The 14,045-nt window shown below is 42.7% G+C and overlaps 1 protein-coding gene across 3 annotated transcripts in view; it reads right to left on the bottom strand.

Moving 5' to 3' along the window:
- The window catches only part of ATRN (attractin), a 154,573-nt gene that overhangs the window by 52,215 nt on the left and 88,313 nt on the right, over window positions 1-14,045 (bottom strand). For all 3 annotated transcript variants that reach the window (XM_032110584.1, XM_032110582.1, XM_032110583.1), the window contains one exon: window positions 13,500-13,657. In XM_032110584.1, coding sequence (XP_031966475.1) covers window positions 13,500-13,657 — 158 coding nt within the window. The remainder of the gene's footprint in view (window positions 1-13,499; window positions 13,658-14,045) is intronic.

Here is a 14,045-nt window from a genome sequence, read left to right as displayed (position 1 = left end):
CCATAAACGCTGAGGCACACAGAGACATCTCTTTGTAGACCCCTAAATTTCCATGGTGCATCCTTGCCCTTGGTTTCATGAATGCTCTAGAAGCTCCATTCGTTGCCTAAAAGGGGGTAAAAGCTATTGCAGCTGCCCTGGGACATTTCACCTGTCCTCCAGCTGCTGCTCCAGAACCACAGAAAGGGATGGGTTGCACGGGAGCTTAAAGACCATCTCATTACAACTCCCTACTATGGGCAGGGACACCTTCCACTAGACCAGGTTGCTCCAAGCCCCATCCAAGAGCTTTTGGGTGAATCCATACCCCAATCACACCACAGAAGCAGAAGGGCATTCTCTTTCAGTGGCACCACAGATCTCTATTTTAAATGAACAGCAAAACTGCACCCAAATTTGGAGGTTAGGAAGAAAATCTAACTAGATCCACAGGGAAAGATTCTCTAGACAGAAAGTTAAACCTTAGGTTTCAGAGAAGAAAGGGCCTTAACAGGAGTTAATTGTAACTTGAAAAACTCTGACACACAACAAGTTGAAGTGGAGCATGATTTGGAAGTGGGAGATCCCAGAGTCTGTAACACACCTGATGCTGTAGGTGTGGACTTCAGAAGCAGCACTGGAAGGGGCTCTCAGGTCTCCCTGGAGTCTTCTCTTCTCCAGGCTGAACACCCCCAACTCCCATTTTGTCTCCAGAGCAGAGAGGCTCCAGCACTTGGAGCACCTCCACAGCCTCCTCTGGACCAATTCCTCATCTACTGAACAGTTCACCCATCAAATCCATCTTTCTCCAAATCAGAGAGAACTTGGTGCAGCTGAAGAGGTTCCCATGCTCACATTTGCATTCTACAACAAGCAAAAATAAAACCCTCACTCAAATTTGATTTTCACAGCTACTACTCCGAGTCGCTGTGTTCCTGCGTGAAGGATGAAAGAGATTAATGACTTACTCCTCACCTGCTGCAATATTAACTGAGCCATTGAGCTTTATGGCACAAACACTCACTACTGTGCAAATATAAAACCTGGTTCACTTCTGAACTTATTCTGAGATGAAAATCGATTTATATTCCAATACTGTGCTGCCTTCCTGCAGTAGTCACAAATTGTCACTTCTCAGCTAATTGGCTGCAGTCAGCAGTTGGCTCAGAAATGCCAATTATACGTGTTTTGTCTTCCCTTGTGAACTCTCTGAGGTTGTGCAGAGCGAACACAGGCACGACTGTCTCTAAATTAAAAACAGTGCTTAAGATGTGGTCCCAAACTTCACTGCATCCCAGAAATTATCACACAAATCTGACAAATGAGAAGTATTTGTTCAATAAACAGCCAGGGGTTGAATTGTAATGCTCATCTAAATTTAAAGTGCACTAGGAAATAAAATTCTGGAATGTCCTGTAATTGAAACAGCAAACTCAGCTGAGACCCTGCACACCTCCACCTGACTGTAGCGCGCCCCAAGAAAGCTGAGGCAGAAAAAACTCAGTTCTTCTGAATCCTCAGTGAATTCTCCTGAATTCTCTGAACTTCTCAGTTCTTCTTTCAGGCCGCTCACAAGAAGAAAGACCCTGAGGGGCTGGAGCGTGTCCAGGGAAGGGAACAGAGCTGGGAAGGGGCTGGAGAATTCCTGAGGGAGCTGGAAAGGGGCTCAGGCTGGAGCAAAGGAGGCTCAGGGGGGACCTTGTGGCTCTGCACAAGTCCCTGACAGGAGGGGGCAGCCGGGGGGGTCGGGCTCTGCTGGCAGGGAACAGGGACAGGAGGAGAGGGAACGGCCTCAGGCTGGGCCAGGGGAGGGGCAGGGTGGACATCAAGAAAAATAGGGAAAGGGCTGTCCTGGGCTGGCACAGCTGCCCAGGGTGGTGATGGAGCATCCCTCCCTGGAGGGATTTAACAGCCAGGTACATGTGGCACTTGGGGACATGGGTCAGTGGTGGCCTTTGCAGTGCTGGGGGAACAGTTGGACTCGATGGTCTTAGAGGGTTTTCCAACGTAAGTGATTCTGTGATTCTGCGATTGCAACAATTGTTCTGGAGACAAGGAAGCTCAGAGGTATTTGGAAAGAGTGGTTAAAAATAAAGATCCTAAACCTTGAGACAGAAGGCAAGTCACCAGCAGGAAAACACTCCAATCCCCTGAGTTCCAGGTCCTTAAGCACCTCCCTCCAGTCCCAGCTGCTGCACTGTGGATGCATCTGGGAAGGATCCCGTTGCATTTGGGAAGGATCCTGTTCCCTGGCTTCATGCCGAGCAGAGCTCTGACACCATCTGCATGCAGGCTCAGTTACATTCGGCAGCATCCCAACTATTGCTGGAGAGTTTCAGCATGGAAAAAATTAAAACATAGCACATAACAGCTCAAACACTCACTCAGACCCTCAAAGTCCAGTAAAAATGAGCTTTACAGTCTACTGAGCTTAAAAGGAATAAACGTCGCTTCCTAAAGAGCTGGTGATGTAAGTACACAAGAGGGAATCAAGAATAAAAAGAATAAAACAGCCAAAGCAATATTTGCAAGTTCATTTTTTTAGGCTTCAAAATAGCTGACAGATGGAAACAGGCAAAACCTTCTGTCTTGCATCATTTCTGACCAGACAAAACAGGGGAATAAATGCAAGACAGAGTTCAGGGTTGCAGTGGTATTAATGGGGAAAACAAGCTCTGTCTCCTTCCCTGAGGAGGCCGTGGATTCTAAGGATCATATTGGATGAGAAATTGAACATGTTTATCAACCTGTAGCAAAAACTCCTGCAATATTCCAGCTGCAGGAATCTCTACAGAAATTTTAAGGACTTTTCATCTTTAATAAAATAAAGTAGTAAAATAAGTGTATATATATTTATACATATTACATATAGAATCATAGAATGGTTTGGGTTGGAAGAGACCTTAAAGATTATCTAGTTCCAGCTCCAAACTAAATATATACTTATGTAAATAACCAAATTTAAATACCATTGAATGACAACATTCTTACATTATTACACAATACTGAAGTCACACGTTGTCTCAAACCTGGTGTCACATTATGACCTGAAGTGGCAGTAATTAAAACCCCCCAAATTTACTTTAAACAAACTACATAGCATCACGATCAGTTTTAAAGAGCCATGGAATCAGAATCATAGGGCTGGGCTGTTTTATTCATCACAAGTTTTTCTGTTGAGAGCCTTGGCTATGATTTCGTGTTCCAGAAATCTTAACATGAAAAACATAACTATGCTGGGTAGGGCAAAATGGACAACCTCTCAGTAAGCTCTTAAATTTGCATTAAAAAGGCCAGGTAGTCACTGTCTATCACTAAAGGATTTCTAGAACATGTAATTCACCATTTTGTCATGACAAATTTTCTAGTAAAATACTGAAGTGATAAATCAATTGATGGAATTTACCTCAATTCTCAGTCAAAATATCAATGTAATTTATTGATGGTTTGGGTCCAAGTGTGGGAAGGTGGATAGTGCTAATCTTGCATGCAAAACAGACTGTTTAAAGAAATAACTATACATGACACTTATAACTAAAAAAAATAATTTAAGAGAGAAACAATTTAGGAAAAAACCCTATGAAACCCCCAATCATTCCAGAAATTAATTCCCTTACAGGACTGTGACAGTACTACTTTGCCCTGACCCCAGCTCTTGCTTGCCAACATTGCTGTGAGCAACATTTGCCAATACAGTAAAAAAGAAGTCAAAAATCTTAATAATACAATGTCAGGAAAATAAGTGAGCGAAAAAGAAGTTTTCAGGACATTCCAGGAATGGGGTTTTTTTCCCAAAAGCAGCACTGCAGAGTCAGCTGAGAGCTGTCAGTGGAATGCAGGTGTCTCTGGCTCCGTGTTTGTGAGCCAAACCAGCCACAGGCTTTTGGGTTTGTCACCCTCTCCTAGTTCTGGATATTCTTTCCCCTGTGGTTTAGCCAGGCTGAATCCACTGTCGCATTTCAGTGTGTGGCTTCTTCTATTTTATTGCCAATACACTTTTCTCTTCTTGGTTAACTCTCCTCACTATTCTTCAACTCTTTAAATAAGCTTTTATAAAAAGAAAAGTATCTCACCTTTTTGCCTCCTCAGCAATGGCTCACAGCACTCATTTTATTAAATATATTTGAATTTGGGGGTCTATACATTTGGTGGTAGGTTATGGTGTTTTCAAGAGTTATTCATCACAGAAATACAGCAACTTCAAGCAACCAGCATTGGCCCTAACCAAGAGAAATTAATGCCTAATTCGGACTTTCCTTCCATAGAAGATTAATTCTGCAATTTTTTATATATTATATATTATGTACTATATAATTTATATATTATATTCATATATTTTCCAGCCCTGCACTTGAAAAGAGAAAAAAAAATCAGCTTCCTTAAAATTAAGGCAATCAATACATATGTCACTGTCAGATCTCAAAAAAATACAAGCTAAGAAATGCTCCTGGTATTATTAAACCTGAATCGCAGGCTGTCTCTCTCTGTTCTCCTATAACTTTTCTTATTTATGCAGCTGAAGTTTTGCAACAGGCACACAAAAAGACTTCTAGTGCTGTAGGAAGACATTACAATAAACCTCACAAAAGCTATGTGAGTCACTACAGATCATCCCAAGAAATCCCAAGTTGCAGATGTAAAACCCCAAGATTTTAACAGTTGCCCTTTCCAGGGCCTAAAGGGGCCCCAAGAGAGCTGGAGAGTCAAGGGCCTGGAGTGCCAGGACACAGGGAATGGCTTCCTACTGCCAAAATGAAGGGTTAGATGGGATTTGGGAAAAAATTATTCCCTGGGAGGGTGGGCAGGCCTGGCACAGGGTGCCCAGAGCAGCTGTGGCTGCCCCTGCATCCCTGGCAGTGCCCAAGGCCAGGTTGGACATTGGGGCTGGGAGCAGCCTGGGCCAGTGGAAGGTGTCCCTGCCATGGCAGGGCTGGAACAAGGTGCTCCTTCATCTCCCTTCCAACCCAAACCATTCCATGAATCTCTGATGAAAATCCACCCCCCCCCCACCCAACACAGCACCTGGGAAAAGTTTGGCATGAACAATTTTCAGGGTTGCTGAAGCTACAACCTCCTGTAAAAAGGACTGAAGTGGTACCACATCCTGCCAAGGGTTAACTGCCTTTGAGAGAAATCCTCCTTTTAAAGGATTTAAGAAGGTGCTAACAAAAATATTACCTAATCGAAAAGGGAACAACTTCTAAAAGGAGAAAAATGTCATCGGCTGATGCCAAAAATAAGGCAGCAGGAGCAGATAAAACACAAGCAGCTGTTTCATGTTTTAAAGGACCATTTAACTGTTCTGTTTTAAATCTTTCCATCCCACAGTAGATGATGTCAGTTTGCCTGTTCTGAAAAATCAGCATGTAATTGCATGTCTCCAAAAGTAATTACATTCAACAGCAAATTTCATCAGATTAACAAATTGATTTACATTTCATTGTTGCATTTCAAGAAAACCTCTCACATGGTGAGAGAAAATACAGGGAGAGAGGCCCAAAAGCACCTGCAGTTATAACTAAAGAAAGGCAAGGGACATCATTAGCAAACAACTTTGGCATTACAATGCTTTCAGAAGCAACAGAAAAAAAGAACATTTTTGGAATAAATGGTTCCAGAGAGTTGAGGATGATTTTATCTCTGCACCTACATCTCTTCCTCATTAAATATGCATGAGGCACATGAGGACCTGGCAGGAAACCTGTCCAGATCAGCAACCTCACTGCAATTTCAAGCCCACATAATTATTTTATCGAAGTAATCACTACCTATCTCAATGTATTTTATTCTCTTTGGCCAACAACAAAGACACTTTTTCTTTACCCTCACCTAGAGCTCTCATTCGATGAGCCTGTGGCTTTTGATTTGAGAATGACACTAATTTAGAGAAAGGCTGGAAACCTCCATGGGCCATGTCCAGTCCTCAGGGGTTATTTATGCCCTGTATCAAATGCCTAATGCTTCCTCCAGAGAGGAATCAAGGAATTAGAGACAGCTCAGGCCCTGCTTTCTAACCGTGGATGGTTTCTTCGCTCGATCTTTTCCCATGTATTACCAAAGCCTTTTAGTCAGGCTCTAAACCTCAAAGAGTGGAAACGCAGAGAGCATCACTGCTGGCAATAACCATGTCACCTGAAAGAGGCTGAAAGCCTAACATAAAAGGAATGTGTGAGATCTGCTGTTCCTCCAGCTCTGTTCTGGGCCCTTCCTCAGATGGCAGGAGCTAAAGGTACCCCAAAGCTTTCCTTGGCTGTGGCAAAGTGTCATCCATCATTTAGCTCTGGAACAAAACAAATGTTTCCTGAACTACACTAAACATGAATGGCAAGTAAAATTAAAGCTTAATTCAAAGTGGTATTAATATTCCTGCTAATGCAGACCACCTGTTTTAGGGGTAATGTTGCCAATAAAACTAGCAGGGTGATGGGGAAGAGCACTAGAAGAAGAATTTCAAATCGAAACTGCTTTAATGAAGAAGCTTTACTTTGAAAAATGAGAATTTCAGAAGGTTTCAGTATTTACATACTGCAGGACACAACAGCAATGAAACACTGAAATACACAATGATAAAGATCAGATCGACAGCTTTGTCTGAGGATTGTGGAGTCTTCTTAGGAATGTAATTCCTGGCAGTTTGTAAAATATTGGCTAATATTTCCAACTTAAATAGCCACGTCCACCATAAGAAAAAACAAGACCCATTCCTCAGCAGAATCTCAGTCTAGTGTATAATTCATCTTGACTCAGAAATGCAGCTGACGCCAGGTGGCTCCACCTAAATTTTGCCTAAGTACTAAAACAGGAAATACCTCCCGGCTAAGGAAAAGACCCATTTCCAACATCATTGCCAGCTCTGCTAAGCCAAAGAGATGTGAAGGGAATTTGCTCTCCTATATACCTACAGACATTTTCAGCATATGATGGAAACCAGGGGGAATTTTTTCCCAGGTCAAAGGAGGCAATTAGTAACTATAACACAATCCTATGGTAAACCCTTGGGTTGCAGAGAGAGGCAGAGAAGTCTTTTGATGCCTGTGAAACAACAGAGCTTCGGCTATTCCCTTAAAACAACTCAGGACAGAAGAAAAGGTCTTAAAAAAATTAGTAGTCACAGGTCTAATATACAAGGCACTTGAATCCAAGAAAGTGCCTGCTCTGAAATGTTTAATAGGAGCACAGTCATACTCCCAGATCTATCAGAAATCTCACATAATGCAGCAGTGCAGCTCTTCACTGGAGCACTAAAATGAGTGTTTTCCTTCCAAAGTTGGACACAGTCATCCTGGCAATGGGAATTTAAGCAAAGCAACAGAAGGCAGAGAGGGAGGGCCCCGAAGGAAGGGGATTCATTAAAGAGCACATCAGCTAATGGCTGACATCTCATTCCTGGGGATGGCACCTGCAACAGATCTGTACAGATCAGCTGGAGCTGTGACACCTGGATTTCTCCTACAGAGCCAGGCTGGGAGAGCTGGGGGTGTTCAGCCTGGAAAGAGAAGGCTCTGGGGAGACCTTAGAGCCCCTCCCAGGGCCTAAAGGCACTCCAGCAGAGCTGGAGAGGGACTTGGGACAAGGGCCTGGCGAGCCAGGACACAGGGAATGGCTTCACACTGGCAGACAGCAGGGTTAGATGGGATTTAGGAAGAAATTCTTCCCTGTGAGGCCATGGCACAGGTTGCCCAGAGAAGCTGTGGCTGCCCCTGGATCCCTGGAAGTGTTCCAGGCCAGGTTGGATGGGGCTTGGAGCAGCCTGGGATAGTGGAAAGTGTCCCTGCCCATGGCAAGGGTTTGAATGAGATGATCTTTAAAGTCCCTTCCAATCCAAACCAGTCTGTGATTCTAGGATTCTGTGTGCCAGTCCAAACACAGTCACCTGTGACAGTCACCTGGATCATTGCCGAAAGAAAGCACCACAGACCAAATTATGGTTTAATTACAGCACATTTGAGCCTGTCCTCAATTTCCAGGTCTCCCATTAGTTACTGTTTCTGCACTTGACCTCCTGACACTTCCTGTGCCAGCTGCGATCCACTGAAGGGACATGAATTGTTTCCACCTTTCAGTTCACCACTCCCCCTTTCAGCAGATGAACCAGAGAGCAACACAGCATTTTGAGTGGGTTCACCAATATCTTCCTATCAGGGTAAACAGCATGTTTGGAAATAGGTTAATTAGGACAACACATGATGTGACTGAGTTAAGCACTCCATAGATGGTCTTTAAGGTCCCTCCAATCCAGTTCATTCCATGAACTTTCTGTGTAAAAAGGGATAAAGATATAAAGGAGACTATATAGATAGACCATCCTGAAATAAATCAAGTAGAGGAAACCGGAAGAAAGTTTGAGAAACTAAAATTGAAGGCAGCAGGGGCAATTTTAGCTATTTTTCCATTACAGCCTTTATGAAATCTGAGTGGAAGGCAACAATTTAAGTGAGTTGAATGTTTCCCACTGGTTCTCAAATACTCTTCAAAGAGTGGGAGCTATGCAATGCTGCTGCAGCCTCCAGCACCCTGCACATGCAGCGATGCTATGTAGTTACAGTGGCACTCTTTGAAGCCCAACACGACGATGAATTGCCAAGACAATTATATATCGTGAATATCTAATGAGATTTTGCAAATGGTACATTTTGTATGCAAGGGCTGCAAAATTCCTTCACCTCTTTTTGTTTCTTGAAGCATTTGGTTCATAATTAACATTTAAACATGTTCAAATCAAAATCCTTCAACCAACACAAAGGAAAGAGAGGAGGCAATTGCCAGTTAATGATACAATTACAAACTGGTTTTGCCTTAATCAGCTCCTAAACATCTTACACATTCTCAGGACGTAGAGATCAATGCAAGATGCTCTGAATCTGAGAGGAAAAAGTCGAATATCAAATGGGACAGAATGTTAGTGAATGTAAACAACAGTTTGGGTATGAAACAAGACTAAACCACCAATTTCTATTTAGTGAGTGGTAGCAAACACCATCAGCAGTAAATTGTAACGAAGCAGAAAGCTTACAGCCAGGGGAGAATTTGCTGCATTAGTAGATTGAATTTTCACCCCCCTGTACACTCTGGGGAGGGATTCACTCACTGGAATCAGCTCCAGGTAAATACATACTAGTTTCAACAGTGTTAAAACCTGCTGACATTTACACAGGTATCAAAGAGAGTTTCAAATTCTCACCATTAACTACTTGTCAGCTCCAGAACTGCAGTTTCACCTCAGAGTGAGCTCACTTTGCATGCATTGAAACCCATGAAGAGAACTCCTCTGAAAGTTTCTGCACTGAATTCCTTTGCTTCTTACTGTGCTACTGTACAGCTGATTATTTATAGTCAATCTCTCTCTTCTACTCTGAGCTAAATTTGGAAAGAGTAACAAAGCAAACTCACAATGAAGATTAAGCAAACAAAAATAGTGGGAAAAAGATTACTGTTACATTTATATAAGTGAAAAAAAAGCTCAACCCTTCAATGCCCACTAATGTCCTTTCCTAAAGGGTGCATTCCCACTTTGGGGGAAGATAGGGAATATTTAGAGCAAAGCTGAAGAGAGGAAGGTGAACAGCTGGGGTTTGTTAAATGCTTCAAAATTCCATGTGTCCAACGTTTGCAGCAAAGAAAAGCTCACAAAGCAGAGAGAATGGAAATATCCAGACACTGTTGACAAGACCTTACCTGGATTTTCAGGAAAGCTTGGCAAGGTAAGGCTTCAAGTGAACTCCTGCATGCTTGGAACTGCTCAGAAAGGAGGAATTAGGAAGATGATTGCTGTATTTTGAAGGCTTTCTGCATTTTGCTGCTTTAGTTCTTTTACTGAATAATCATTTTAAGTCATTAACCAGGCAGGAAAAGACATCCTAAACCAATATACTTTAAAAAAGAAATGAACTGAAGTGGTTTGGAAAAGAGGTGGAGCAAGACGGGGAAAGAAGAGCCAGAACTGAGCATTGGCAGGGACACAGCCATCTCTTACACAAAGGAGCATTTATACTTTCCAAGTGCAGATTTTAACAGGCAAGGAGAGTGAGTAAGAGACAGATTTCAATCAAGGACTTCAAGATAAAGTTTGTAATACTTAAAGAAAAAGTGGATTACAGAATTGCTTTGCAGTAAAAACTACATTTCTGAAGTTTTCTGTTGCAAGATTTTGTATAAACACTCATGTTTAAATACATCTGTTGTATTGAAATTGAAAATAAGCCAGGACAAGTGAGTGTATGCACAAGGACAGTTTACTAAGATATTCAAACAAAGAAAAACCCCCAAAAATATGACTTGGACATGCTGCACTGCCCAGGAACAGCCCAAACACACGCGTGAGCTGCCAGGTGATGCACACACATGAGGACAGAATAATTTCCAGCAGCTTGGCAGGAGCAGAATTTTCCTGACTTTGACATACTCTATTAAAATCAGTGTAATTTCCAAAGGGAAATTGAAACATGTTCTGTAGCTGTGTGACAGTTTAATAGCGTACCTGCAATGAGGAATACTGTGGGAGACAAGCTAGGAGATAAGAGAACAGTTTGCATCCTGCACATACTGCAACATGGAGTTTTAATTAACAAGCCAGTCTGCCCTGAAGGACTGATCCCAACAGCACAGGAACTTTTCTGCAGTGAAATCAGGGATGAACCCCTCGGAAAAATAAATCAGAGAGGGAAAGGTCTAAATAAAAACTATTCCTGAGAAGAATGTAGCATGGGATGAGTCAAGGACTGACTTGAGCTAGGAAGTCTTAAAATCACAGAATCAGAGAATGAGGTGGGTTGGAAGAGATCTTAAAGCTCATCTCAATCCATCCCCCTGCCATGGGCAGGGACACCTTCCACTATCCCAGGGTGCTCCAAGCCCTGCCCAACCGGCCTTGAACACTTCCAGGGATGGAGCTGCCACAGCTTCTCTAGGTATTTGTCCAAAAAATCTTTGTCCCAAAAACCTGTACCATGATTTAGCTTCTATTTTATCATATTGAACACAAACTACAAAGAGCCACAACTTCACAAAAATGAAAAAAATTGGGGTATGGAATGGACAGGTAGGAACACAGACTGCAACTAAGGGAAGCTCAATCCATCACAGCAGATTGCACAAGACCTGAAAGGACACAGTCAGTCCTGGTTTTTAGCTATGCACTGAAGAGGAAACTAATAGAAATACTATGGACCACAGATTCCTGGTTGCTGCCAGACTTTTTCACAAAAAGTGTGTCTCAACAAAAAAGAGCTGATGCTATTTTAGACTTTGTTTTGGCAAGTAATAAAGGCATTAAGAAGAGCTGGTGATAAAACATTAACTTGGATTGAGTGCATACAAGCACATTCACATTAAATTAAGGATAAAGAGAGGTTAAGTGTTGTAAGAGAATCAAAGTTCACTCTTTAACTATGAGAAATGAAATCAAACAGTAAAATCAAGTGGACTAAGGAGATCAGGAATGGGAAAGCTGCATCTAATATTTCTCTCAGGTCAAAGATGCAAAACTATTTGAAAGCTGCATCCTCAGAGCTAACCTCAAAAGGAACATGAGGATCAATTAAAGAGACTTCATATTAAGGAGAGGAAAGGATTCATTAGCAATGTCTTTAAAGCCAGCAAGAAGTAGAGAGATCAAATAAGAACTGCCAGAAGTCAAGCTGTGCCAGAGCTCAGCAAATGAAAACAAAGCATACAAGTAAAGAAAACCAGGAGGGGAAGGGAAGAGGGGATGCTGTAAGAAGAGGTATGAAGAGTTTTCATTAGGGACAAGGACACTGAACATGGGTGCAAGGCAGTGTTTAATGGGAATGAAGTTACAGGAGATACACAGCAAAGGTAGAGACAGAACTCAAGTGTTTTGATGCATTCAGAGCCAGGGAAAGCACACAACACGCATCCCAAATCCAAAAGAAATGGTTCATGAAATAGTATCCTCTGGAATAAAGCTGTTAAAGCAGTTTACCATCTGAGCATGGCTGCGCATGGAACATTTAGAACTTGTACTTAGGGAAGAAGGGAGAATCTAAATATTCCCCCTCCCAAGACCTCTAGAGAAAGCAAAGTTTCAAGACAAGTTGAATGAAAGAACTTAATTAGTAAATGAAAAACTGAAATGAACAAGCAGTGGAGCTGACAACAGTAACCTGTGCCATACCAGTTCACTATCTTCTGTTTGGAAAAATAATTTATTATATAGACCTAGGCAACAGAACAGAGCTAATCCAAGTTTCATTATGGATATCAATATAATGGGAATTCTTGGGTGAGATAAAGATGGTGAAGAATATTTCAAGAGTTAAGAGGGCAGAAGTTAGTTCAAGGATGGCATTTGAACAGAACGACTGATACATTCATGTCCTCAGAAAGTCCTGAGGAGGCCCCGGAGCTGCTCCAGGGCTGGAGCCCCTCTGCTCTGGAGGCAGCCTGGGAGAGCTGGGAATGTTCCCCTGGAGAAGGGAAGGAGCCAGGGAGAGCTGCGAGCCCCTTGCAGGGCCTAAAGGGGCTCCAGGAGAGCTGCAGAGGGACTGGGGCCAAGGCCTGGAGGGCCAGGAGGCAGGGAATGGCTTCCCACTGGGAAAGGGGAGCTTGGGCTGGGATGTTGGGAAGGAATTGCTGGCTGTGAGGGTGGGGAGGGGCTGGGCTGGAATTGCCAGAGCAGCTGTGGCTGCCCCTGGATCCCTGGAAGTGTCCAAGGCCAGGCTGGACAGGGCTTAGTGCAACCTGAGCCAGTGAAAGCTGTCCCTGCCCATGGCAGCGGGTGCAACAAGATGATCTTTACAGTCTGTTCCAACGCAAAGCATTCCATGATCTCTGTTCCAGACCTCAAAGGATTTTGTCCTTCAAAGAACACCCACATCACTCTGAGCACACAGGGGGTTGATACTTGACGACCCCACTGCAAGAAGGAGGCCGAGGCTCCTGTGAATTGTGAGCTGCCTCAGCAGCCACAGAGTCGCTGTGACTGCCATCACAGAGTGATTCTGTCTGATTTTATGACCACCAAGCTTCATCCACTGCTTCTCCTGCACCAGCTTCATCGCCACAGCACTGCCTGTCAACCAACTATACTGAATGAAGTGAAAGAATGAGCTTGTCCCTCTTGTCCTGCACATGCCACCAGCCTTAGGCAGCAGCAGTAGAAAAGGGATGGTCCTCGAGCTGTGCCTTTTGAGAACCAGACACTGAAGCGCCACTAAAGTATTTCCTCTGTCTGCTCTTTCCAGGCTTCGTCTTTAGCTTTATCAGTCTTTTTCTACAACATCAATATCATCAATCTGAAGTCACACACCTCGTGAAACACAGCCCTGTTAATAAGTGTGTCACTTTATTTCACAGCACATCTTCAGATCCACTGGGCTGAGGCCAACATCAGAAGATGCCTCACACCTTCCTCTTATCCAGGAACATCAAACTCTGTCTGCTGTGGGATTACACCAAGGCTGGTTCAGCTTGGAAACTCCAAGCACAGCAAACTGCCACAGTTCTTGAGAGAAACAAAAAAAGCACCTTTAAATAATTTTACATATATTAGCAGCTCTTACCTGTATTTTTATGGGCCAGGTGAAATTGCTGACGTAAACAAAGAATGTGATGTTCGGGTTGTTGCGGAAATCAAATTTCTCATTGGAGAAACTGTCCTTGTATTCTTTTATATTGGTTCTGGAAACAACTGGAATTTCCTCCCCAGCCTGCGTGCCAGCTGTTGTAAGGAGTAGCAAGAAAAGATGTTTCAATGTGTATTTAAGAAAACAAACAAAAGGGCAAACCAACCTAAATTCTAATGTTAAAAAATTAACTATTCATTCAAAACCAACTATTTCAAGATGCACTGCATTATCAAAATCAATGTGTGCCAAGATGTTGCATTGTTAAAAATAAAATTTGCACTTTTAATGTTTACAAAATACACTATTAAAGTTGAAAACATAGGTTTTTTAAACATTTTACCTCCTCCCTCAGGCTGACTATTTAAGAACACTACACAAAAAGTACATAGGTTAAAACCCCCCCAAGTTTTCCCAGTTAAATTTGCATTTGTCAGAAACTGATAAAGAAGCTCTCAAGTTACTTAGATCATCCTCAATTCA

The sequence above is a fragment of the Corvus moneduloides genome, chromosome 5, assembly GCF_009650955.1.
Source record: "Corvus moneduloides isolate bCorMon1 chromosome 5, bCorMon1.pri, whole genome shotgun sequence".
Classification (NCBI taxonomy): domain Eukaryota; kingdom Metazoa; phylum Chordata; class Aves; order Passeriformes; family Corvidae; genus Corvus; species Corvus moneduloides.
Note: the sequence above shows the minus strand (reverse complement) of the source record. Positions and strands in the feature narration are given on the sequence as shown.